Raw genomic sequence first — 24,832 nt, 5'->3', positions numbered from 1 at the left:
TCCTGATGAATGTGGTCACCAGTGTTCCGTCTAAGCTGAGTTAGCGTGAGCTAGCTCACAGATTTTTAGCCTCCAGCTCACCCATTTTTGTCTTCGCTCAGGAAGGATAACCTCAGAGCACGCTAAATCATGCAGTAGCTCACAACTTTAATGCCAGTAGCTCACAATGTAGAATTTTTGCTCACAGGACTCTGCAGCTTAGAGGGAACATCGGTGGTCACCTCATTTCAGGGGAAGCGGCTACTGTTTCAGCAGGACTGCAGGTAGCATGCACTCCCAGCATGCACGGCTGACTATCCTCAAGTTTAACGTTCAAAACCGTGTGCACACAAACAAACAGTTGCAAGTGTTTATGGGAAGGCGTCGCTTTCTATGGCATACAATTCAATCCCGGTAAGCATCTCTTTCATTAGAAGGAAAAGTGCAGCTGCAAACCTGGTTATAAAAAGATCTGAAAGAAAAGCCTGTCTTCTAAAGACACGCATTGATGCACAGTTATCAACAAGGGTACATGTAAAGTGTTTTCCACTGAGAATGCTATTCCTCTGAGCAATCGCATGGGAAACAATATTTAAAGCCAAATGGCTTTCCTGTTATCCTTGTTAAACAAGCTGTACATGTACACAAAGGAAATATAAATTAAGAGCACTTGCGTGTGTTAACAAAAAAGTAAGGCTGCCACCTTGTGGACAGACACTGAAGTTGCTGCAAAAGTTAAAAACTGCTAATGCAGTTAAAAGTAATTCTATTTGCTAGACTTCAGTTGAGACCTGGAGATCTCCTGGAATTATAACTGATCTTGAGATGACAGATCAGCTCCCCTGGAGAAACGGCTGCTTTGGAGGCTGAACTCTATGGCGCCACTGAGCTCCCATTCCTGTCGAAACCCCACCCTCTCAGGCTTTGCCTCTGAAATCTCCAGGAATTTCCCATTCCAGAGTTGGCAACCATAGTTCTGCATTCGTTCACATAATGAGAAAGTGTGCAAGTTGTAAGGAAAGCTGCTATCTAAATTTCTGTGTGCAACTCTTGGCACACTGGGAAGTTGATAGAAAAGACAAAAATAAGAGAAGCTGCATATTTTAATTAGCTGACCAGTCAACTATATGAACATATGAAGCTGCCTTATACTGAATCAGAACTTTGGTCCATCAAAGTCAGTATTGTCTTCTCAGACTGGCAGCGGCTCTCCAGGGTCTCAAGCTGAGGTTTTTCACACCTATTTGCCTGGACCTTTTTTTGGAGATGCCAGGGATTGAACCTGGGACCTTCTGCTTCCCAAGCAGATGCTCTACCACTGAGCCACCGTCCCTCCCTATATCTTAATCTGCAAGAGTATACTTTCACTCAAGGGCAGCTGCACCCTTGTTTTCCCTTGAAGGTCTCTTTGGTCCTGATGTGTTTACTCCATTATGGAAAGGATAAGAAAACTATGAAAGACGACCTTTTTGGCTAAGCGGTAGCTTTTGTTTATTAAACTACAAGTTACGCCACCTACAAATGTGGTGGCCTGTCCCTCGCTGGAGCTCCAAACAGAGGCAAGACACAGCTAGATCCATTAAAGAGTCTCTGAATTTGGATTTCCCAAACTGGAGGAGGGGGGAGTTGAGACGAGCTGGCCTCAGAGGCCTCTTCCAAACCTAGGTTTCTATGCAATTCATTATTTCATAATAGCACAGATGTATATTAAGGTCTTAGCAAAATAAAAATACATACACACACTTGCATAAACTGGACCAAGCCATGTTAATGGATAAACATGGGGGTACTGTTGGTAGGACCATCTTTTTCCATTATCTGTAAACTGGCCCTTACCTAGACGTCACTGACCTGTTTATGATCTATCCTACTGTTACCTCCAGACTGGACTACTGCAATATATGCCTTGTGGGGCTATTTCTGAAGATGTCTCAGAAGTTCCAGTTAGTACAGAATGCAGCAGCAAAGCCCTCTTGGGGGCCAGCTACCCAGAGGCTGAAACTCCAATGCTGGGTCAACTGCTCCGGCTACCTCTTTACCTCTAGGCCTACTCAAAGTACTGGTTATTAGCTTTAGAGCCCTTCAATGGCTTAAGGCCTCGAGTATACTCCTTGTGTCAGTTAAGCTCTTCAGACAGCCTCTTCCTTCTGAAGTTGCCCTCCTGATTAGGACTGTTGCTACACATGTGGCAAGATCATAGGCCTTCTACATGGTGAGTCCAGTTCAGGAGGGTGCCCCCCCATTGCTACATTTAGGAAGGCATGCAAGCCACTAAACATTTGGTGGAGAGTGTAGTTTTTCCAGCAGATTTAGCTGTGTGTTTGCCGACGGGGTGTTTTAAATTGGCAAAATTGTATGTTTAAATTTGTTTTAATGTTGTAAACTGGAATATTACTTATGTCTTGATAACTTGGTTGCTACATAGCTCACTGCCTTGTGGTATATATAGTCTTCATGAGAGAATTTTAAAGCCCGTGCTAGATATTATTTCAAACATGTGCCTTCTGCGGAGGGGGGCGGGGGGGACAGCTTCATGCCTCCGCCTCTTTCCCTTGAGAAAGTATGCTTTCCTGAGTTAACAGATGCGATGGAAAAGGATGTGAAAGGGGAAAAGAAAGCACCTACCCTGAATTTATATTGTGTGCTTCTTTTGAGATTTTTCACAGTACAGGTACGGTCTTCTCCAGTGTACTTTGGGTGAAACACACTATCCTAAAGACCAAAACACAATACCATCAACAGTGTCACATGATGAAAGAACGCAATGCTTCCTCTGGTACATGGCAGAAGAAGCAACCTTTAAGTTGTCATCAGTGTACTTTACTAAGGATGCTTACAAAATTATCTTCTGCCAAAATTGCTCTCATGATCTTCCCTGTAACTCTCATGAATGTGTACAATTGCCCCATATGAATTGTGTGCCTTTTTCCTAGAGCACTTGGGCACATCACCATGTTTATTTCTATTAAGCTTCTTCATGAGGGAGCATCCTCTAATGTGCTGCTTTACAGACTTTTGAAATTGCACCGTAAGGATCTCTGTGCAACATTAAATTATCATGGCATTAACATTAACTCTCATGGGGATCGCCAGGGCTTTTTTTGGAGCCGGAACTCCTTTGCATATTAGGCCACATACCATGATGTAGCCAATACTCCTGGATCTTACAGTAGGCCTTGTACTAAGAGCCCTGTAAGCTCTTGGAGGATTGGCTACATCAGGGGTGTGGGGCCTAATATGCAAAGGAGTTCCTGCTACAACCCCCCCCCCTACGGATCTCACGTCATCTTCTTGGAAGTGGGACGATGAGTGGAATGACTTGCAGCTACATGGGCCTGCACCAGACAGCTCCGCATTTAGGTTGTCCTTGTATCAGCACTTACATTATCCTCCTCCTGAATCTCCAGAATGTAGGTGATCACTTCTTCTGGGGTGCAGCCTTCGGCCTTATTCCACTGCAAGGTGATCCATGTGACTCCAGCCCGAACGAGCCTTGGTGCAGAAGGGGTTTGAGGAATATTCCCTGATGTGTAGCACACGACCTCTTGGCTAAAGCCACTGCGAAGCAGCAAAGAGAGAGAAACAGAAGAATGACCCTTAATGCAAAGTTCGTGGAACCAGTTGGTTCTTCAGAAGGCAAAGGCTGCACATGCTCAAACAACAGTCCCCTTTTGTTTAGGGCACTGGTTCTGGAACTCCTGAAACTTGAGGAACTCCTAGATGTTTTTGGAGACCTTCAACCCTCCTCTCTCTATTCTGGTGGAATGGTCCTATGCATTTCTGCCCAGTCACTGCCATAGTCTACTGCAGGGTATGTTTGTTTTTTGTAGCGGGAACTCCTTTGCATATTAGGCCATGCCCCCCTGATGTAGCCAATCCTCCTGGAGCTTACAGTAGGCCCTGCACTAAGAGCCCTATAAGCTCTTGGGAGGATTGCCTACATCAGGGGTGTGTGGCCTAATATGCAGAGGAGTTTCTGCTACAAAAAACGCCTGGCCTACTGCACCCAAAATACAAGGGGGCTGCTGTGTTGTGTGTGTAATTCTTAGATGCTCCAGCAGGGGGCTTTTCTAGATGCTGCTCTGGTTCCTGTTTAGAATCCTCGATTCCCCGTGATGTGTTTCCACGTTGATGAGGTTCAAAGGTGCGTCCAACCTCACTCTCGCTCTGAGGGAGAAAGTGTAAATATCCTGGGAAACATCTGTGAATTTGATCTTTCTCCATGGAGCTCAGACTGGCATATGTAGTTCTCCTATTTTATCCCTACAAAGTATCCTGCGGGGGAGATCCAGTCAAAGAAGAATGAGCGAACCTAGGTCACCCAGTGAGCTTCATGCCAGACAGAGGCTATACAAATAAGAGTATTAGACATACAACAGAAGAACAATAACTTTATTGAGAAATGGTTTCCTTTCTTTAACTATATAAATTTAGAAGAAGATTTTGAAAAATATATTCCAAAAAAGTATATTAATTTTTCATATTATTGAAGATTCTTTTATATTACAAATTATAGGTTATTTATTGAATGATAATGTACTATAAACATGGGTGAAATGTGTAACAGTGGAAAACAATCAAAGGGTTTAGAGGCGCTCTACTTAACATGAATGATATTTATGCCATGACTATAATGTACGTATATCATTGTAAGTATTTGTTGTTGAGTATGTATTTGATTGTTGGTTTTGGTTGAAAAATTAATAAAAAATTTAAAGTAAAAAAAAATGCCAGACAGAGGGGATTCTCAACATCCATATCCCAGATCCAGATCCAACATTCTAATCACTATGCCCTGTGAAATGAAACTGTGATTCCGGATTCAAACGAACAAGCGGGGGCGGGGGGGGGAGCACAACCGGATTGGGGTTTCAACAGGAAGCAGTTCCTTACCTAGTGCCAATATCGTTCTGAGCTGCTAATCGGAATGTATAGCCCATCGCTGGACAGAGCTTCGTCACCTTGTAGTGTTTTTGGCTCCCAAAGTAACATTCTCTGAAACCATTGTTTCGTTTTCCCTGAACAAAATAGTGCATTGCTTTATTACATCCTTAAATGACATTTCCCTGTCCCCCCCAAAAAACCCTTAAAAATATCCATAAGGCTAAAAGAAGCATAAACTTTATTATTTTGGGGGTGGGGGGAGGGAATGCAAGTAGATCATCAAGGAGGAAACAGCGGTATGCGACCATTTCAAAGGTGAAATTTCCACTCATCTGACTGTTCCACCGAATGTGCATCTGACTCGTTTAATGTACACAGATACAATTCTTTTCCCTGATTGCCTTCAGTAGCACTGAGACCTCCAGGGCAATTGGGGTGCTTTTATCAAATTAAACCTGAATTTCAGATTAAAACCCGTATCCAGATTAATTGCTGGACTGTGAGAGACCCCCCTGCCCATTCTCCACCAGGGGGGTGGACCTGGCAAATTGGCAACCTGAGTAAGCAACTCTGGGACCAAGGATTTCAGAGAGCCCATCACAAGCAGGTCACCCAAGCCCAGTTTTGGTGTGGGTTGGAGAAGAAACAAACAATGAGACAAAGATTTCAGGTTTTCATGGCTGGTAACATCATTAGGTTTTGTAGAATCTTTCGGGCTCAAGTGCCGTGTTCTACTGGAGAAAGTTTTCCTTCCAGACGTTTAGTTCTCAGCTGCGGAGAACATCCTCCACTGAGGATGTTCTCCGCAGCTGAGAATGAAACGTCTGGAAGGAAAACTTTCTCCAGTAGAACACGGCACTTGAGCCCGAAAGATTCTACAAACCCAAACAATGAGACATTTTGGAGTAACCCTTTCGCTCCCCACTTTCTCTTTCACTTTTGGAGAGTCATGTCCAGAAATTCCCAAGTTCATATTTCATAATGCCCCCCAAATCTTAAGCTTTTGGACAGCCATAAAATAACCAGGAGTTTAATGTAGGGCCTACTGTGACAGCCTGCTATATGCAAAATCAGAGATGCATCAAAATATGAATGCAAGGACATTACACTTGCTCCAGTTTCTGGATTAGAAGCCCAGGATATCCTCAGAACTCTATCACTTTATATTACATGAAACCATTTTTATGACCATTCAGATAACCATCAGTGCCCATTTGCTAAGAGGTCTGGCAGCTTTTTCATCTTCAGTTCCGTTATTATTAATGAACACATACACTTGCCACCAGAGATTGCATTTCATTTCCCCTCAAGCTAAGTTCGGGCTGGCTGATATTTCAGATCTCTTGCCGTGACTCATGTTTCATATTCCATTGGCAATAACATCAGAGGCTGGCTGATATTTCTAATTAACCAAGCATTAATCGCCTGGAAACCTCCCTTCTTTCAATACAACAAACGCTTTAGCGGCTGCTGCGGTTTCGGATGAAGGCCTGAGCCAAATGGAAGATCTACAACTATTACAATCTTCCCAGAATCCTGTGCTGTTCTGTATTTTCTTCTTCCAATTTTGCGTCAGCTTTCAACAGAACAATCCGCAATAGCCTCTTTCCTGCTTCCTCATTAAAGCTACAGGGACGGGAATCAACAATGGCAGCATACGAACTTGCTGATCGCTGTCTTCCTCATGCCCCCCGAATCATGCAAGCCCCTGCTGTAGGATTACTTCAGCATTCCAAATACATACCTCAGATTCTAGCTGACTCATATGCTAATATTACTGGTAATTCCAGTGCCATGGAAAGTTATCTAGCCATTGGCCCTCTATGATCCAAAGAGCCTTTGTGCCGTTAACAGCTGAGTCAGGCGGAAAAGGAGCAAGAAGAAGAAGAAGATGATGATGATTGCAGATTTATATCCCGCCCTTCTCTCTGAATCAGAGACTCAAGAGTGGCTTACAATCTCCTATATCTTCTCCCCCCACAACAGACACCCTGTGAGGTGGGTGGGGCTGAGAGGGCTCTCACAGCAGCTGCCCTTTCAAGGACAACTCCTGTGATAGCTATGACTGACCCAAGGCCATGCCAGCAGGTGCAAGTGGAGGAGTGGGGAATCAAACCTGGTTCTCCCAGATAAGAGTCCACACACTTAACCACTACACCAAACGGGCTCTCTGTTGGAGAGAGTTCCAGTTTCCAGCAGGTTTCTTTTAATTTAGGGTCAGGCAGAAGCTCTGTTCATGCTTGAAAATTTGGACTTTAGAGACAGACTTCCAAAAGGGCACAGAGCCCAGTGGCTCCTAACTTCCCAGGAAATGGGTGGTGCTGTCCTAAGAAGAGACACACCCTTCTGAATCCACTGAAGTCAATGGGCTTTAGAAGGGGTGTAACTCTGCTTCGGATGGCACTGTAAAGTGTACGTCAAATTGACTTCCCAAAGTATGAGTCTAGCAGCATCTTAAAGGCCAACGAGATTTCCAGCATATAAGCTTTTAAGAGTCAAAGCTCCACCAAGCAATGGGCACATCCACAAACCTATTGCCCTTTCACCACACCCCCTCCAGCCTAGAAATAGCAGCTCTCCAGCAGCCCTGGCTTCACTCAATGCACAGCAGCCAAGAAGGTCAGAGTGCCTGCTCCGGCTGCAACGCCACTGAGGATGTTCTCCGCAGCCGAGAATGGAACATCTGGAAGAAAAACTTTCTCCAGTAGAACACGGCACTTGAGCCCGAAAGATTCTACAAACCCTAAGTCAAAGCCCCCTTTGGAGGATGTATCTTTGGCTCTTGAAAGTTTCTGTCCTGGAAATCTTCTCAGTCTTTAAGGTGCTACTGGACTCAAATTGTACTCTTCTACTGCTGACCAATATGGCTACCCACCTGAAACGATTTCCAAAGTATATTTCTTGGGAGTAATTTCCCATTGGATAATGAAGCTACAAAAGGCAGGCTAACTTTCTAGCAAGACTGGTACCCTATGGTTGTTTCTAAACAGAACTCTATTATTTAAACATAGTCCAAGATGTTTATACAACCATCAAAACAATGTGGGACTCCACACTTGTGCAATTTCATTCTGACCTCTCCCTAGAACAGGGGTGGCCAAACTGTGGCTCGGGAGCCATATGTGGCTCTTTCACACATACTGTGTGGCTCTCAAAGCCCCCACTGCCCTGTTGGCCAGCTTGGAGAAGGTATTTGTCTCTTTAAATCACTTCATCGAGCCAAGCTGACTGGCGGCTTGGAGAAGGCATTTAAAGTTACTTTCTTTCCACCTCCCCTTCCCTACCGGATCTATTTTCCTTCCTTCCTTCCTTCCTTCCTTCCTTCCTTCCTTCCTTCCTTCCTTCCTTCCTTCCTTCCTTCCTTCCTTCCTTCCTTCCTTCCTTCCTTCTCTCAAACATCTGATGCCCATGTCTTGCAGCTCTCAAACATCTGACATTTATTCTATACGACTCTTATGTTAAACGAGTTTGGCCACCTCTGCCCTAGAAGGTACAATGTCTAAACTGAGGCTATCATACTTTGGTCACATCACGCGAAGACAAGACTCACCGGAAAAGATTATAATGATAGGAAAAATTGTAGGAAAAGAGGAAGACCCAGCATGAGATAGATTGACTCTATGCAGGAGGCCTTTGGTTTGCAAGACTTGAGGAAGGGGGTTAATGATAGGACATTTTGGAGGTCATTAATTCAGAGTTGCCGTAAGTCAGAAGGGACTTGGTGGCACACAACAGAGACATGGCCCCTGCAGAACGAGAGAATAGTTGTTTCATCACTTACCTCATCCCACTCTAAAAGGTAGCTGGTGATTTTTGAACCATTGTCGATAGGGGCCTGCATGTTTCAAAACAACAAAAAAAGAGAAGAGAGAAGGGGAAAGCACATGCTAAGAAGTTTAATAAAGAACTCAGTAGGGAGCTTTCCAAAAAGGTACCCCAGGAAATTTCTATAGCAGGAAAATAAATAAATGTGGTGCGTGGAGAAGTATTATGTGGATCCCACTGAAAATTTCAGAGACGTTAATTTGTGCTGTCACCCAAACAAGAGGCCTAGGAGGCTGCACTTTGAAGCAACTCCCAGTTCTGCTTCTAGTGATAAAACAACTGCATGGTGACCTCTGAGTGGAAGGGCTGCATAATGAGTATAAAGCGCCATTCATGGAATGCAGGCCAAATTCAAACCATATCAGCAAAAACCACACCTCTTTTTACAGATTTTCACTGGTCTGGTTAAAATCAAAACACTATCCATGTAATACCTTTTATTAGGACCAACTGAATGCTACATAACCGTGTGCGGGCTTTCGAGTTCTCCAAGAACTCTTCTTCAGGCTGGATGCTGCCGGAAGGTGGAATATAAAGGTTTTGAATGAATGAATGACTAAATTTAACTGCAGGAACCGGGTCGGGCACTTGGTTGCAGTAGCTGTCTATTTGCATTTATGCTACCAATACACTGACAAAACCCCCCCAAAGGGGTCACGGGGATGCAACTGCACCCACTATCACATCCAGATTCTGTTTTAAAGATGCACTCCTGTATGTTTATTTTTTGTTTTAAAAAAAGTAAAGGTGCTCCCCTGTGCAAGCACCAGTCCTTTCCAACTCGGGGGTGATGTTACATCACAATGTTTTCATGGCAGGCTTTTTCACGGGGTGGTTTGCCATTGCCTTCTCCAGTCATCTACACTTTCCCCCCAGCAAGCTGGATACTCATTTTACCGACCTCGGAAGGATGGAAGGTTGAGTCAACCTCAAGCTGGCTACCTGAAAACCCAGCTACCACCGGGGATTGAATTCAGGTCAGGAGCAGAGAGCTTGGACTGCAATACTGCAGCTTTACCACTCTGCGCCATGGGGCTCCTGTATGTTTATTAAGACTGCACAAAAAGAATACTGATACAACAGTATTTACAGCAGCATCGGAAGTGTCATTCTTATCAGTGGGTACATTGTGACAGTGACAAGGGCAGGGGAGAGATGCATGTGAGCAGAAAGCTTTGGCGAAAGTACACAACTAAGAACATAAGCCTGCAAGATCAAACCAGCAGTCCACCATGTCCAGCATCCTGTTTCATTCAGTTGCCACTCAGTTGCCACGGAGGGCCAAACAAACAAGGCATAGCTGCCAAAACCCTTCCATGAAGCTGCCTCCAGGCACCAGTTTTCAGAGGTCTACTGCCTCTGGACATTGTGGCTGTGATCACAGCACTTTCACTAAGCACTAAGTAATGCACTTTCAATCCACTTTCAATGCACTTTCCAATGGGACTTTTACTGTGTGAACTGGTAAAGTCCAGTTGGAAAGTGCATTGGAAGTGGATTGAAAGTGCATTATTTAGTGTGTGTGAACACAGCTGGAGACTCGCTTCGGTCACCACGATTAGTAGCCATCAATGGACTTGACCACCATGAGTCTGTCTACCCCCCTTATAAAGCTATCCACACTCATCACTCCTGTAACATTTCTGTACAAAATACAGAATGGACTCATCAGTTCAGCCTGTAAAGTCAGATTGTTCAATATGTCAAAATCTGGGGAGAAATTTTGATGGGTAGGATTTTGGAAGAACACCAGACTGAGGACAGGACAGCAGACTAATGAGAGGAGCCCTGGAAGGAAGTCCCTGAACAAACACCAACCAAAGAAAGCTGATCGAGCTCAGCTAGGATCCAACTATGGACATCCCCAGGGTCGTTTTGTAGAAAAATAGGTGGCAGAGCTCATTAGCATAACTCATTAGCATATGCCCCCCTCCCAGCCAAAAGCAACCAATGCAAGAAAGGGCAAGCGAGGCCTGCTTGGGCTTGCTAGAGATCCAGCCCCGGGCAAGCTTGCTAGAGATCCAGTCAGCCCAAGCAGGCCTCGCTCGCCTGGGGCTCTCCTGGGCCACCCCCCCCAGTCAAAAGGCCAGCAAGCCACCTGCCACCCAAAATCACATAAGAAGAGGAGAAAGGATGGCATGGGCTTCACCAAGGGTTAATGAGGGCTGCTGGGGCGTGGCAAAACCCCTGGTGGCTGGCTGGCTGCCCCCTCTCCTAATCCAGAGATTGTTATGCAGTTGCCCCTACTATTCAATGGACAAGGTAGGTGGGGAGGAAGAGGGGGAGCCCTAAGAAAGGTTCAGGAGCTGTGCTCCTGTGAGTTCCTGCTGAATCTGAGGCCTGGACATCCCCACCAAAGCTTTGAGGAACACATGGACTCTAGTGGGAAAGGGCTGATGCTCCTGGGGCTGATTCCCATATTGACTCTCAACTTTCCCCCTTCCATCTTGAAAAGAAACTCCCCCCAACTCCTTCCTCTGCCCAAAGGTGCCCCCTGTATGACTTGCACCCCTTCTCCTCAACGTTTTCCACACCTGGTTATTAAACATACCAGGAACCACCTGCTATGCATTCAAGCATCCTGAAAGATCTGTTGAGTAAGAATGAGCAAGTCTCAGACTGCCCTCCGGGAGCTTCCTTTTCCTCTCCTGAGAAGCTGAGCATGGAAGAGGAATGCAAAGCAGCTCTTGTTTGCTGGATTGTGCTCTGTGCAGCTGCAATGCAGAAGGTCTGACCGGTGCCCGGAGGGTAGGAAGCAAAAGATCTGGGACTCTTAACCACTTCTCTTTGCTTTCTACATTGCCCTATACAGGATTCAATAGGACAGCACATCTTTTTGTTGCTGTTGTTGTTGTATGTGTGTGTGTGTGTGGGGGGGGTGTTTCAAACTTTTATGCCACTTACCTTCCATTGCAAAGTTAGGGAATTTTTGGTCCTGTGTGAAGGTTTGGGTGGGAAGGGGCATTCTGGGGCATAGCTGTGAGTGGTGAAGCCAACAGGTTCTGAACAGGATCCCTTTACTGAGTTGTACATGGCGTATACCCTGAAAGCAGAAACACGTTTGGAGACGGAAAGTTAATACCTGTATTTGAAGCCGATGAGCTTCATGATTCCTTTTCTTGATCTTGATCCTTTTCTAGGACTGTTCAGCAGCTTGGATCATTGCATTCATTAATACGTAAGCACTTTTAAGGGTCTAACTGATGTTTTGGAAACACCTAATGCTGCCAAAACTTTAAAGAACATAAGAGAAGCCATGCTGTATCAGGCCAATGGCCCATCCAGTCCCAACACTCTGTAACACACAGTGACCAAAACCCAGGTGCCATCAGGAGGTCCACCAGCAGGGCCAGAAGCCTTAAGAAGGGGCAGAAGCTGTAATAATTCTACTTTGCCTAACAAACAGTTGGTAGGGAGCCTCTCCTACCCCTACTGAATCAATTTAAAAACAAAAGAAAAACAGAGCTTGTTTCAAACCTGCCTTGCTTTGTAATATCTCCCCCAGCCTCCATCTTGTTTTGGATACAAAGGTATCAGCCTAATGGATGAATGCTTTGATGTGTGCAATGAAGTTAGGTTAGCTCTGACTCATGAACCGCTATGCCAGAATAAAATTTTGCTAGTATTTAAAGTGCCAGAGGACTCCTGCTTTATTCTACATTGTAGAAAGGCAATTCAAAACTTCAGACTTTATCAACCCAAACCAACATAGAGCAGTCACTGAACACCCTCTTTCACAGACCTGCTCCCTGTAACAGATCTCTAAAATCAAACTATCCCCTACTTTGACAAAATTCAAATGCTTCAAAAATACTTTTCCTTAATGGTTGGAAGTCTGATTCTTGCCCCTCATTTAGATCTGAAGCTATCTCAGTTCTTTTATTCACAGAGAAATCAACTACAGCTTCATGCTGGAAAGTCAAAGCACCTCCAGATTTATCACTAGAAGAAGATATTGGATTTATATCCCACCCTGTACTCTGAATCTCAGAGCAGTCACAATCTCCTTTACCTTCCCGCCGCCCCCCCCCCCCCCACACACAACAGACATCCTGTAAGGTAGGTGGGGCTGAGAGAGCTCTTACAGCAACTGCCCTTTCAAGGACAACTCTTATGAGAGCTATGGTTGACCCAAGGCCATTCCAGCAGGTGCAAGTGGAGAAGTAGGGAATCAAACCCGGTTCTCTCAGATAAGAGTCCACGCATTTAACCACTACACCAAACTGGCTCTCTATGGCACAAAAAGTTACGGGACACATATATTATGGCCAAACTCTTTTGACAATTTATCATTGTTTATTACTCAAAAAATTTCATCTAATTTTGAGGCAATCTGGTTTGCCATAATGGAATATTTATCAAAATATGATGATATTCCCAGTTTGATTGATACACTCTGTTTATGATAAACTCACCGGATTTTAAAGTCCTTAGACTTTATATTGATAGAAAGTATATGAAAAAAATTTCCAGTATATGTTTAAAATAGATACGTTAATTAAAATGCTGTATTTTTATTACTGTCTGGCTATTAATTTATAACAATTGCACTGTACTATATTATTTTGTTATTTTTTTGTTGTGAAAATACAATAATTTGTGAATTTAAGAAAATACTGAGAACTTGGGGGTTTCACTACAGAATCTGCTTCCTCAGTGTCTGATTATTTAATGCATTTTACTTTGTGAAACAGAGTATTCTCAATCCAGGTCAAGGACATCATCTCTGAACTGAAAGATACCTTCCAGAATTGTCAGTTGTCAGCATCTAATTGCTGAGCCTGCATGAGCACTGTGCCTGTCTTGAACCTTTGGAAACATTGTTGTGCCTTTGTTAACGTATTAATATTATTTGCAGTTATAAGATATGGTGGAAATATTTATGTTAGTCATTTGAAGTGGGAACTTTTTGCATAATTATTATGGAAGGAGCATCCTGTGCTTGAAGAACGATTGACGCAGGACGTTTCAAATCGACTCCCTGCACACTGGGACTCCATGTTGTTATGATTTCATTGGGACTTGGTGTGATTTATGACTTTTGCACTGTAATATTATTTCGTTATTGGGTCACTATAAACTGTGTGGTTGTGTTTGTTCTAATCTTGAAGTGACTTCTCTCTTGTTCTTGACCTTAGCATCTAACTGCCGGCTAGCGAGAATTAGGACAAATTGAATCCATTATTGTACCCCCCCCCCCCTTTCATCTGGAGGCTGGGCAATGCGGGAGCACGGTGCACAGCCAAACCCTGAAATGCTTCATCATCTTCATCAACTGTAGGCAACAATTCAAATGAAACGGGATTTCATGTAGCAGAGGAGAAAAGCAACCATCACTTTATAACAGTGTCTGCTATCTCCGTTCTCTTGGGTGATACTCAGACTTCACGGGATAGTACTACTAACTCAGACTCCAAGGCAAAAAATATGTATTTATTTATTTACAACGTGTATATCTCACCTTCCTGCCCAATGAAGGTCACCAATTAAAACAGTATAATAAAATACTAGCATAAACCCAATTAAAAACAGAGCTCGCTCTCTCTCTCTAAAACAAGAGGACTGTAAATTAAACACAAGGCTGAAAGGAAGAACCACAGAGGAATGCCAGCTGGTAGAAGACAGTCATAGAAGTGAGCACATGAATGCCTCTAGGGAGGGAATTCCATTATTTTTGTGCCATAAACCTGTCTATCCTAGGGTTGACAATTTGGAAAATTTCTGGAGATTGGGGATGGGGGGGTGGAGCTTATAGGGGGCAGCAGGGGTGGAATTCTAGCAGGGGCTCCTTTGCATATTAGGCCACACCCCCTGGTGTAGCCAAACCTCCAAGAGCTTACAAAAAAGAGCCTTGTAAGCTCTTGGAGGATTGGCTACATCAGGGGTGCGTGGCCTAATATGCAAAGCAGCTCCTGCTAGAATTCCACCCCTGGGGGGGGGTAGAATTTTGGGAGGGGAGGAAGCTCATATTCCATAGAGACTACCTTCCAAAGTTGCCATTTCCTTGAGAGAAGCAGATTTCTTATAAACCAGAGCAAATTTTACTGCTTTAACAGTGTCAAACATTCAAGTTGTAGCTTTAGTTAGCATACAGAATTGTAGTAGTTTGCATAGTTATGAAAGTTAAAACTATAAATTGCGTTTTTTTCTATGAGAAAAACTGCAAATTCATTAAAATCTAAAAAGGGAGAGAGAACTGTTGCAACTTAGCACACGTATCTTAGTTTTTGGCCATCTGACAGGCAGGGAAAGATAAAAGCTGAAGACACAAACTTTGTAGTAAAGAAAACATTTTCATACATTTGCACAGAGACAATCTCATACAGCCATGTTACGGCTAGCAGCCCATGTGGATATCAAGTCTGTAAAAGTGAAAATATGGAACTATTTAACAGTGTATAATCACGCACACTATAGCATGCTAATTGTGGAGAAAATTAGTCCAATTTAAACATTAATGTTCTTGAAAACGCATTATCTATTCCTACAATATGACACAAAAACTATTATATTTGAATGCTGTAGATTGCCTTACTTTCTCCCCTTTTCTATTTATACTATAGATAATTGTTTTATAAATATATGCATTTACTCTAAACCAAAAATAAAATACTGTTAAGTGGAGTTTTGCTGCTGTCAAGAAGATGAAAACGAGGACTTTTACATCCCAAGGAATGTTTACTTTGGACCATAAATTAAGAAGGATTAAGATTGGGGTTTTGTGAATACAATATCCTGTAATTAGGTGTATATGTGCTAGAATTTCATTCCAATATCTGTTGACTTTGCAACATGACCACCAATTTATTTTTAACATTTATTATAATATTTATTTATTTATTTTAAAAAACATTTCTAGTCCCCATCCAGGCCCTGACATCTCTGTTCTCATACATCAAATAAGCCACTTTTTTGCCTGAATCCTATGAACTGATTATCTGGGGGAAAATCCATAGAGTTGACAGGGAAATGGATCTTGAAAAGGAGATGCACATTGTTTTGAGTTTTGCTTACTTTACTACAGCTAATGCAATTCAAGTTGGTTAAGGGTCTGTTTTACTACAGCAAGCCATTTGCCCAGACGGACAGAAGTCATAACGCTTCCATGAAACCACTCCTTGGGCAAATGGGAGTTTCATACTGGTGCTGGCTCCATTCAGACATCGCATGAAGCGGTGTTTTAAACAGATGATAGTATGATTATCTGAAGATGGTCTACTCTGATAAATACAGTTAGTTGGGACACAGGATCTGAAATTGTAGTCTGAGAGTTATTAATCACAGTTAAGTCTTAACTATGATTTCTCATGATAGCTTGACGGGGATGTCTTGGTTTATTTCATTGTAGAGCTGTTGCCATAATTCAGTCTGGAATACCAGCTGGGGTCTGTCTGAGAGAAAGAATGGAGGGTGATGAAACCAGCATTGCTGAAACTGTGGGAGCTGCTCTTTTGTTTCAGGAGATCAGTAGGAACTTGAGGAGGGCTAGCGTGGTGAGGATCATGGACTGTGAGCCTCTCCCAATCTTGCCTCATGCCATATGCTTCGTCACTAGACCCTCCAGCCAAGACTGAATCTTTCAATCTGCAAAATGGGAATCTTAGGCTGCTAACAGACCAGCACTTTGGGCCGACTCAGAAATTGACCCAAAAAATCCCTCCACATGCAGACATCTGCTGCCTGTCCTCGTCCCGTACTCACCCTGTCTTCCAGCCTCTGCAGTGCGACTGAAAAAGCTACCACTTCCAAAGTGGGAGCAAATGTTTGAGCTGCATGCCAGTCGCCTCCTTGGCATCTGGAAGCGGAAGGGCGCAAGCGAGGCGCCTTGGCAGTGTGAAACCGTCAAGCTGCCCCAAGTCGCATTCGTTTTAAAAAAAAATTAAATCTGTTCGGTGCACATGAGCACACATATGTGCACACTTATGCATGTGCATGCACAGTTATGCATGCCCATGCAGGTGACTACTGAAAATGTATGGGGACAGGAATGGTGTGCAATGGCCATCTGAGCATGCCCATGTCACCCCATGGACAGGATGGGGATGGCTTGTGGGGGAGCCATACTGATTTGGGACACTTCCCAACCACCCCAAAATGCCCGTCTAGAGCCTTTTTGGATAAATGACAGACATACTTCAGGTGAAGTGAACAACACCAACATCACAGCTAAGGAGAAGATACTATCAGTTACCTCCACACTTGAGAGGAGATGTGACAACAGAGTCATATAATCACTCTTAACATTCTTAATACTCTTAAGACATTTATTTGCCTGTTTTCTCCCAGAACTGAATCTAAACTACAGAACAAAGCTGGAATCCAGTAGCACCTTTTAAGACCAACAAAGTTTTATTCAGAACGTAAGCTTACAGTCTGAATAAAACTTTGTTGATCTTAAAGGTGCTACCGGCAGGACTTTTTTTGAACAGGAATGCACAGGAACACGGTTCCAGCTGGCCTGGTATCAGGGGGTGTGGCCTAATATGCAAATGAGTTCCCGCTGGGCTTTTTCTACAAAAATGCCCAGTGTGAAATGATGGTGACATTAGGGGTGTGTGGCATAATATGCAAAGGAGTTCCCGCTGGGCTTTTTCTACAAAAATGCCCAGTGTGAAATGATGGTGACATTAGGGGTGTGTGGCATAATATGCAAAGGAGTTCCTGCTGGGCTTTTTCTACAAAAAAAGCCCTGGCTACTGGACTCTAACTTTGCCACATACACTATACCTGTAATAGTGCTGTCAAGTCAGAAAAAGCAGGGTTAGAAAGCTGTAAATAAAAGTATTGCTGATGTTGCACTGGTGCTTGTTAAACAGGGAAAGTGCCATCAAATTGCTGCTGACTTATGGCAACCCCTGAAGGGTTTTCAAAGCAGGAGGCAGACAGAGGTGGTTTGTCACTGGACTTCCTTGGTGGTCTCCCATCCAAGTTCTAAGCAGGGCTGACCCTGTTTAAGTTCTGAGATCTGACAAGATCAGGCTAGCCTGACCATTCAGGTCAGGACACAAAAAATGAAGAAGTACTGCTTTTTACCACCTAGAAATTAAATGGGGAAATGTTCTTTAATGAAACTAGCTAGCTTTAAAGGGGCTTCATATAACATCCCTAAAGAAATATGACACCCAGATGCAGGATACTGAAAGCATAGTGTGTTTTTCTCATGCATCGGGACAGTAAAAAATATATTCCAGAACAGTTTATCCCTGTGAAAATGTAAACCTCAGGGAAACATTGCCAAGGTTAAAATGACCTAGAACTGTTTCCTGACTTAGTTATACTGCTTCTTCACACATTTATTTTGCGTATTTTAGTGCTCGGTGCTGACTCAGTTGCACAGCAACCCTCATTCAACAAGCTTTGAATAATGTTGGTTTTCTCTTCCTGCATTTTGCATGGTGCCATTCTGGACTTATCTGGTAGGTTAATTTCCCACAAACTTCAAAATACTATAGAAGAAGTTGGTTTTTATACCTTGCTTTTCTCTGCCCTCAGGAGTCTCAAAGAAAGTGGTTATAACCACCTTCCCTTGCTTTCCCCGCCACAGGCACCTTGTGAGGTAGGTGGGGCTGAGAGAGTTCTGAGAGAACTGAGACTGGCCCAAGATCACCCAGCAGTCCTTTTGATATCAGTCAGATCTACAAGTTAGTTTGGCTAGAACTGCAAAAGGGGCTTGGAAGAAGAGGAAGAGTTGATTTTTATATCCCACTTTTCTCTGCCTTAAGGAGCTCAAAGCAGCTTACTACTACCTTTCCCTTCCTCTCCCCACAACAGGTACCTTGTGAGGTAGATGGGGCTGAGAGAGTTCTGAGACTGGCCTGAGGCCACCCAGCAGGCTGCCAGTAGAGGAGAAGGGGGGAATTAGACCTGGTTCCCCAGAGTAGAGTCCACTGCTCTTAACCAATATACCATGTTGGGTCTATGAACATTTTTCCTATACCCCAGAATACAACATTTATCTTTGGAATAACAATACTTTCTCCCCTTTTAGATATATATTATAGGCACTTATGACACTGGCAGATCTGGCATAGCAGATGGGTGTATGGATTTGGGCACAGAAGGAGAGATACTTTGCTATTTTTGCTCAGAAAACTAGGGATGAAATCAACCATCCCCTCTGCAGTAATCCAAGGTTCAGGCACATACATTTTTCATACATACTGCCAAAGAATATCACCAGCAACAGAGCCAACCTGAGGGATGCTGGAGAACTGGCCTCTTTAGCAGGGCTCTTTTGTAGCACAGACTCCTTTGCATATTTGGCCACACCCACCTGATGTAGCCAATCCTCCTGGAGCTCACAGTAGGTCCTGTACTAAGAGCCCTGTAAGCTATTTATGGGTTGGCTATATCAGGGGAGGTATGACCTAATATGCAAAGGAGTTCCTGCTACAAAAAAAGCCCTGCTCTTTAGTAGAGAGAAGGAAAATGCTTGCAGCTCTCTTCCTCTCAAGGCTAACATCAGCCCCATCCCCACACTCCCAGCCAATCTTTACCTGCTTTCTCCCTTTGACTCAGCTGGAAGAGGTCTTGATTTCACACGTTCCTTCACTCATCACCATTACTTTTGAATCAGCCATGGCTTTAAAACAGGGCACAGCCCTACTTGAGACTGAGATTGCTGTCAGGGTGATTTTTAAAAATAAAAACTACCCCTGCTCTTTTAAAAAAATTATTTCATTTAGTTCTCGCATTTCTCCCCAATGGAGACCCAAAGCAGCCAACATCATTTTCCTCTCCTCCATTTTATCCTCAAAACAACCCTGTGAGGTACTTAGACAGAGTGCGTGACTGACCTAAGTCATCCTGTGAACTTCCATGGCAGAAATAGGGATTCGAACCTGGGTTTAAGAACATAAGAGAAGCCATGCTGGATCAGGCCAGTGGCCCATCCAGTCCAACACTCTGTCACACAGTTGCCAAAAAACCAGGTGCCATCAGGAGGTCCACCAGTGGAGCCAGGACACCAGAAGCCCTCCCACTGCTGTCCCCCCCAAGCACTAAGAATACAGAGCATCACTTGCCCCAGACAGGGAGTTCCATCTATACCTTGTGGCTAATAGCCACTGATGGACCTCTGCTCCATATGTTTATCCAACCCCCTCTTGAAGTTGTCTATGTTTGTAGCTGCCACCACCTCCTGTGGCAGTGAGATCCATGTGTTAATCACTCTGAAGTACTTCCTTTTATCCATTCTAACCCGACTGCTCAGCAATTTCATTGAATGCCCATGAGTTCTTTTTTGTGAGACAAGTAATTCTTTCTCCAAGCTAAGGAGCCCTAAGTGCTTTAACCTTTCTTCATAGGGAAAGTGACCCAACCCTTTAATCGTTCTAGTTGCCCTTTTCTGGACTTTTCCCCAATGCTATAATATCTTTTTTGAGGTGTGGTGACCAGAATTGTACACAATGTTCCAAATGAGGCTGCCCCATCAATTTATACAAGGTTTCCCAAATCCTTGTTCAACACCTCTTAACTGCTATACCACACTGGCTCTCAGGGTTAAAACATCCCAGAGAGCAGCAAGAAAAGAATTCAATGGCAGGAAAAGTTTGAGGAAGTTTGCTTTTGTCTGGAAAAACAGAAGGGATTTCTAAAAAGGAGAGCGAATGTAGGTTAGCCAAAAAGGAATGTAATGTTTTAAAGTATCCTTTAATGGGCCTGAAAGAAACCTATGTCAAAATATTTTGTGTGAGGCTGGAACATGTTAAAATGGAAAACTGAGAAAACACGTGCTGCTATAGTAAAAGAGAAACACAACCTAAACCCTCGCTGTTTGTCTTAGATTGCTGTCTTTAATGAAATGAACAAACATACAGCTCAGTGGAATCTTCTAAGAAAGCAGGTTGGCCTTAGAAAATATACAAATGAATTTAGATACTGCCCTTAGTGTTTATACGGTCAGTGATGTGATGTTTGCAAGACGTAAAGTGTGAAATTTATACCCTTCCATTGTTTCCACATTGAGGCAGTGTCTGTAACTTTGCTCAGAAGCTAATGTGAGGACATCGGTTAACTGCTTGGAAAAGACAGGACGGAAGGGTAATGCTTTCCCGTAGCAAAGCCTCCAGGCAATATTCTACATATTCCAGCCAGCATTCTACATATTCCTAAAATGCACCCTTAAACACAAATAATATTTTGGCACATACACTAATAACGGGGGAAAAAGAACCTTTTTGTTGTTAAAGCTGCAAGTTTATTTTTAAAGACCTTCTATCATAAATGAAACGTTAAGGGCAGCATGAGCCCACCTTACAGGGGGCTCTAAAAATGGATAAAGTGCTTCAACAACTAATAGAAAAGTGAGATTTGCACACACAAACACCCTAAAGACTTTTTTTGGGAAAAAAAAAGCTGTAAAATGGGACGCTTTTAGCTGTCCTAGCATCAAACTCAGCCCGTGAAATGTGTTTCGTAACAGGGGCCAGCACACTAGCACATGAGGAGCCAAAGTACAGATGGGAGAGAGTCTGGGGTCTGCAGGAGTTCCAAACCAGTCTCTAATGCGAGCCAGGAACTTAAACTGGATGTCATACACACATGGCATTTCTCCTCCTTTCTTACAGTGATTGGGAGAGTTTCATCGGAAGCCAAGAACATATTCACGCCTGTCGAATGCCAGCTGTATTTACTATACATTTCACACAGAAAAAGGATAACGCAGGTCTGCCACTGACTTAGAGCTGGTGTAAGGGCCCAGCTCTAATTGGGAGAATCAGAAGCTTGTTTTAGTGCTTCTTTTCCATGTCTTGGAGCATTTCAGCTCTTGCTGCTCACCAACCAGTGGACATGGTCAGTCAACAGGGCCCAAGGTAGGTGCAGCAGAAGTTTCAGCCGGTTGACAGTGCTGATTTTCCTACAGTGAACATGAAGGAGTGTGTCTTAAAGGGGAAAAGGCACCAATCTTTCCACCCAATACTTTTCAAATTCCCAGAGGCGAGCTATAGGAGCTAAGCAAGGATAGTGGGAAGTTGTCATCTTGATGCAATTCCACTTTAAGAAATTCAAAGCTGAAATTAACAATATGAGGGATAGCTAAAATCTCTGAACAGGCATTAATTTATTTCTTGCGTTGGTCCCTTACTAACAAAGCACAGTTTGTACATTTCTATGTTCTGGAACAAAGTTGGAGTCCAGTGGCACCCTTAAGACCAACGAAGTTTTATTCAAAGTGTGAGCTTTCATGTGCCAAACAACCAGGGAAGTGTGCATGGCACACAGCAGCTCATACTTTGAATAAAACTTTGTTGGTCTTAAAGGCGCCACTGGACCACAACTTTGTTCTACTTTGTGACAGCCAGTTTGGTGTAGTGGTTAAGTGTGTGGACTCTTATCTGGGAGAACCGGGTTTGATTCCCCACTCCTCCACTTGCACCTGCTGGAATGGCCTTGGGTCAGCCATAGCCCTGGCAGAGGTTGTCCTTGAAAGGGCAGCTGCTGCGAGAGTCCTCTTAGCCCCACCCACCTCACAGGGTGTTTGTTGGGGGGGAGGAAGATAAAGGAGATTGTGAACCGCTCTGAGACTCTGAGTGGAGGGCAGAACATAAATCGAATGTTATCTTCTTCATTCTATTGCTTCAGACCCACACAATTGCCCACCTGGATCTATTTCTGTGTTCTGCTCATTTAATTTCCCCTGGGATTTCAGAGACATAACCACATGAAGCTGCTTTAAACCAGTCCATCCAGGTCAGTATTGCCTACTTAGACCGGTGGCAGCTCTCCAGGGTCTTAGGTAGAGGTCCTTCACATCACCTACTGCCAGCTCCTGGGGATTGAACCTGGGACCGTCTACACGACAAGCAGATGCTCTACTACTGAGCCCTGGCCCCACCCCATAGCATTTCAGAAGAAGAAGAAGACTGTAGTTTTATACCCCGACCTTCTCTCTGAATCAGAGTCTCAGAGCAGCTTACAATCTCCTTTACCTTCCTCTCCCACAGCAGACACCCTGTGAGGTAGGTGGGGCTGAGAGAGCTCTCACTTAAGCTGCCCTTTCAAGGACAACTCTTGCGAGAGCTATGGCTGACCCAAGGCCATTCCAGCAGCTGCAAGTGGAGGAGCGGGGAATCAAACCTGGTTCTCCCAGATAAGAGTCCACGTGCTTAACCACAACACCAAACTGGCTCTCTCAAGTGATAGCCCTCATATGCTCCTGACCCTACTGAAAAGCCATGACAAGGAGAGAGCTCAAGATCATTGTTGAATTGTGCACTCCAGCTTTCAATCGTCACCTTTTAAAACTGAAAATCAAATACATTGTTCTCAACCATGCCCTTAAAAACAGGTGTAATGCTGAGCTGCAATTTGACCCCCAAAATGTACAACATTGTGTCAGGTTAAACTGAGTGTCAGGCACGGATATGTGGGACCCAGCTGCTCAGCCATGCAAATTTTTTGGCTGGCCTTATACATGCTCAGCCTAACCTACCTCACAGGGCTGTTGTGAGAATAAAACAGAGAAGACAATGTTGTCATAAGCAGCACTGGGTCTCCATTTGGCAGAAAAGTGGCGCATGAATGAAGTAAATAAACAGTCATCTGGCACTGAACTGTGTTTGGCATTTTCCTTTCCCCACCTTCAAAAAACAGGGTCAAGCTGGTATTCTTCCCTGAAGCACAGAATTGTGCATCCTGAGCACATTTAGTAGATTTTATTCCAGTATCTCAGACCGATTTCGCACTAGGCTTGTTCCGAGTGGAGAGCCCTTTTGGCCCCGGCGCTTCTCTCCATTTTTGCACAAGCTGCCGCAGAGCTGCAAGCTGATGTGCCGCTTTTTCACGGCAAGCAGAAACCACTTGTAACAGGATCTTGCTTGCCGCGGAAAGGCGGTGCACCAACTCACAGCTCTGCAGCAGTTTGTGCGAAACAGGAGAGAAGCGCCAGGCTCTCCACCCAGAACAAGCCTAGTGCGAAATTGGCCTCATAGTTCAGTAGAGATCACACGCTTGGTGAAGGAAGGGTCAACGGTCTGGCAAACCAACCTTGTCCTGACTTCATCTATAGACTCAGAAGGCAGGCTTAAGCCTTCATGTACTTTGCCCTATGCAAGAATGCTGAGGGCCTCAGAATGTGCTGCCCTTTCACCTCCTTCCTGGAATACACACTTGGGGTAGACAGCTAAGGTAAATATCTGTTTCCTTGCTCTGTATACTTCTAGTAAATGATTATGTAGAGCAGAATGCATAAAATAAAATGACCACCACTGTCAAAGAAGCAGCAGCAGAGACAGACTGGTGTGATGAACCTCAATCCTGAGTCGTGTGACGTTCCTACAGCTTGGTATGTGCTTGCTTATGGTTTTTCAGCTAAACCATCCGGCAAAATTTTACAGACTACTTTTGTTACTGTAGCTATAAACGATATTAGAAATTAGAAATGACTGTCCTATACCAGATTGCGCAAGAACACAAAAGATTTTTTTTTTTAAATGTAGTCTTTAAAAACAAAATAAGGTTCAACAAAATTGCAAATGCCTGAAAAGGAAAACGGCACTTATCACATAAGCATGAGAAACTGCCTTCTACTGAGTCAGGCTATTCACCTAACAAGCTTAGTACTGTCTATTTTTTTATTTTAGATAATTTATGTTCTGCCCTTTCCCAGACGGGCTCAGGGTGGATAACAACATTTTAAAACATTAAAATAGCAATTAAAACCAATAAAGGTAGACAATACAATTTGGCGGCTCAGTTGGGCCAACGCCATGCTGGGTATTATTAGGAAGGAATTGAAAACAAATCACCCAGTATCATAATGCCCCTGTATAAATCGATGGTGCGGTCTCATTTGGAATACTGTGTGCAATTCTGGTCACCGCACCTGAAAAAGTCCAGAAAAGGGCAACTAGAACGATTACAGGTTTGGAACACTTTCCGTATGAAGAAAGATTAAAACGCTTGGGGCTCTTTAGCTTGGAGAAACATCGACTGCGGGGTGACATGATAGAGGTTTACAAGATTATGCATGGGATAGAGAAGGTAGAGAAAGAAGTACTTTTCTCCCTTTCTCACAGTACAAGAACTCGTAGGCATTCAATGAAATTGCTGAGCAGTAGGGTTAGAACAGATAAAAGGAGGCACTTCTTCACCCAAAGGGTGATTAACATGTGGAATTCACTGCCACAGGAGGTGGTAGCGG

At 43.8% G+C, this 24,832-nt stretch overlaps 1 protein-coding gene across 2 annotated transcripts in view; it reads right to left on the bottom strand.

Annotated features, from left to right (window-relative positions):
- Nucleotides 1–24,832, bottom strand: part of FNDC3B (fibronectin type III domain containing 3B) — a 387,437-nt gene that overhangs the window by 83,068 nt on the left and 279,537 nt on the right. For both annotated transcript variants that reach the window (XM_060242517.1, XM_060242518.1), the window contains exons 10-14: nucleotides 11,593–11,731; nucleotides 8,645–8,698; nucleotides 4,873–4,997; nucleotides 3,363–3,537; nucleotides 2,605–2,691 (exon numbers count right to left, since the gene is read on the bottom strand). In XM_060242517.1, coding sequence (XP_060098500.1) covers nucleotides 2,605–2,691; nucleotides 3,363–3,537; nucleotides 4,873–4,997; nucleotides 8,645–8,698; nucleotides 11,593–11,731 — 580 coding nt within the window. The remainder of the gene's footprint in view (nucleotides 1–2,604; nucleotides 2,692–3,362; nucleotides 3,538–4,872; nucleotides 4,998–8,644; nucleotides 8,699–11,592; nucleotides 11,732–24,832) is intronic.

The sequence above is a fragment of the Heteronotia binoei genome, chromosome 6 (genome assembly GCF_032191835.1).
Source record: "Heteronotia binoei isolate CCM8104 ecotype False Entrance Well chromosome 6, APGP_CSIRO_Hbin_v1, whole genome shotgun sequence".
In the NCBI taxonomy this organism is placed as follows: domain Eukaryota; kingdom Metazoa; phylum Chordata; class Lepidosauria; order Squamata; family Gekkonidae; genus Heteronotia; species Heteronotia binoei.
Note: the sequence above shows the minus strand (reverse complement) of the source record. Positions and strands in the feature narration are given on the sequence as shown.